Raw genomic sequence first — 2,491 nt, 5'->3', positions numbered from 1 at the left:
TGAACACACACGAGCTGTTCTATCCACGTTATTGGAAGTATTTGTAGTGGATAATTAAGTGTGGCTCCCAAGTGTCTGTGGGACCAGGATGTCACTTGACACATGCAGCATCAGGGCCCTGGGGGAAGCTCCGGGCTGAGGGAAGGAACCTGGTGGAGTCCCTGGTCCACTGAGGTTTGCTCCATGTGCTACAATGTCACCAATGTCACCGAAGCCCCAGTGGCTGCACCAGTGCAGAGCTGCCTCAATCCATGGGCTCTACTCAAATTCCCAGGTCCCTCTGGGCACTGTAGAGTTAAACCAGAGGCTGTGTGAGGACAGGCAGCACAAGGCACTGGGACATGGACACAAATAAATAGCTAAAATGAACAGGAAACCAAGGGCAGGACAGTGATCCTTCACCCCTGTGACCAGGAATAACATGCTGAGATCCACCAGGACACAGCACCCGATCCTGCAGAGCAGCTCCTGTCAGAGGGAGGTGAAGCTCCTCAGCACTGCACTGCACCAGGCATGGAAGGAGGAATGCCACAAAAATAAATTTAAAAAAGTGTTTTCTTTCCTCCCGACCTTTCCTTCCACCTTTTCAAAAACAATAAAGGCCGACCTTAAAATAATTCCTTTAAAACTTCCTAAAAACAAACGCCTCTTAATTCGGAGTGGGAAGAGGAGCAGAGGAACACGGACCCTCCTGAACAGCCAATGGTTCCAGGTGCCCCAGTCCAGGGGCTGCTCCCACACCCCCCAGCTCCGGTGGGGACATGAATACTTATCAATGCAGGAGTGGAAGTGCCTGCAGGGTGAAGGCTGCAGTCAGAGCCTGCTGTGCTGAATGACCTGCTGGCTCCACACTCTGCTCAGACTTTGGAGATTCTTAGAAATACGTTTTTGTTTGTTTCCCCTTCAAACACACCCCACACTAATCCCCGTGGCAGGTTTGTGATGAACAGTTCCTATCTTTCCATCTCCAGAACCCGCAGGCCCTGCATCCAACTCATCTTTTAAAGCGGCTAAGAAAATTAATTGCCAATTAGAGCAACATCCATGAGATCATCATCTTCTTCCCCGATCAAAAACTCAGGGCTGGCCCGGGATGGCCGCTCAGCTGAAAGGATTGTGCTGCTGCTCATGGAGAGAGCCTGCTCAGCTGAAATGGGGGACTTGGACCAGCTCTCTGGCTTCATGCTGTGAGATTTCTTCTTGTCTCTGTCTTTATCCCGATCTCGATCCCTGTCCCGGTCTTTGTCTTTCACCTTCTTCTTCTCTTTTTTGTGCTTCTTGTGTTTTTCTGAGCTGTACTCAGGCAGAGGCCTGATGCCATCATCAGAGCTGGGGCTGTTCTGGTAGGACTTCTCTGCGATGGAGGAGCCGGACTCGCTCTCGCTGTCGATGTTCTGGGGGGTGTAGGCTGGGGACTTGCTGTGGCTGGGAGAGCAGCGCTCGTGTTTCGGGGTAGATCCACTGATGAGAGGGGATCCATAGCTCTTGGAAGAAGCCATCTGAGGCCTGAGGCCATCCCCACCTCCTTCCCCAGGTTTCTGCAAGGTTACTTTGGCTTTAATGCTCGGGGAACCACCGTCGTGTTTGCTGATGATAATTTTGGCCACTCCAGTGCTTCCAACGTTTTTGGAATCTGAAGTCTTCTTGGAAGAGTCAACAGATCCTCCAGAAACAGAGACTTTGGATTTTTCTTTGTCACTCTTCTCACGTTTGCCCTGGAACTCACCTCCAGACATATTGTGTTTGGAGGACATGGTATGGCTTGAGGAATTGGAACTTGGCCCCATTTGTCCATCCATTGGGTCATCTCCACCAGGCCCGCTAGTGACAACCCCGTGTTTAAGTTTGTCTATGACTGCAGTCAGAGATGGCTTCTTGTTTCTGCTTGGAGACTTGCCTTTGGAACTTCCATGCTGGTTCTGAGATGAAGACATGGAAGACCCACTAGATGAAAAGGAAGATGAAGATGCCGTCGAGGAATTTGACGAAGGAGGTGGTTTCTGTGACATAGACCCAGAGGATCCCATTCCTGAAGATGACTTCATACTGGAGCTTGATCCAGTCCCAGACATATGGGACCCTCCAGAACCAGAACTGATGGGTGACTTTGCTTTAGATGATGGGGGAGTACCTGGGACAGGTTTCATGGGAGAAGCAAGTTTGTCAGAACCTCCTGAAGGTCTAGAATGAGATGGAGAGATGTTTGGTTTACTCATGGAAGGGTTCATGAGCGATGATGGCTTTCCTTGAGGCTTCATCTTGGTACTTCCAGAACCACTGCTGAGGCCATGTTTGGTGATGGGGGAGGATCCAGGCTTTCCCACTGACTGAGCTGAGCTTTTGGACTGGCCTGAACTCGAGCTGCCTTGGCTTGAGTAGAGGCTGCTGCTCATCTTAGAGCCTGAAGACCCTTCTGATTTGCTGCTCTTGATTTTGCCTGAGGTTGAAGAGGAGGAAGAAGAGGAGGAGGAGGAAGAATGGCTATGATGGC

The 2,491-nt window shown here is 50.6% G+C and overlaps 1 protein-coding gene across 1 annotated transcript in view; it reads right to left on the bottom strand.

Moving 5' to 3' along the window:
• Positions 1 to 1,019: 1,019 nt before the first annotated feature.
• Positions 1,020 to 2,491, bottom strand: part of MED1 (mediator complex subunit 1) — an 11,311-nt gene continuing 9,839 nt past the window's right edge. The window contains 1 exon segment of the mRNA XM_009996971.1: positions 1,020 to 2,489. Within this exon segment, the coding sequence (XP_009995273.1) occupies positions 1,020 to 2,489 (1,470 nt within the window).

Source organism: Chaetura pelagica, unplaced genomic scaffold (assembly GCF_000747805.2).
Source record: "Chaetura pelagica isolate M959 unplaced genomic scaffold, ChaPel_1.0 scaffold1420, whole genome shotgun sequence".
NCBI lineage: Eukaryota > Metazoa > Chordata > Aves > Apodiformes > Apodidae > Chaetura > Chaetura pelagica.
The sequence above is the reverse complement of the archived record's forward strand: the minus strand, read 5'-3'. Positions and strand labels throughout refer to the sequence as shown.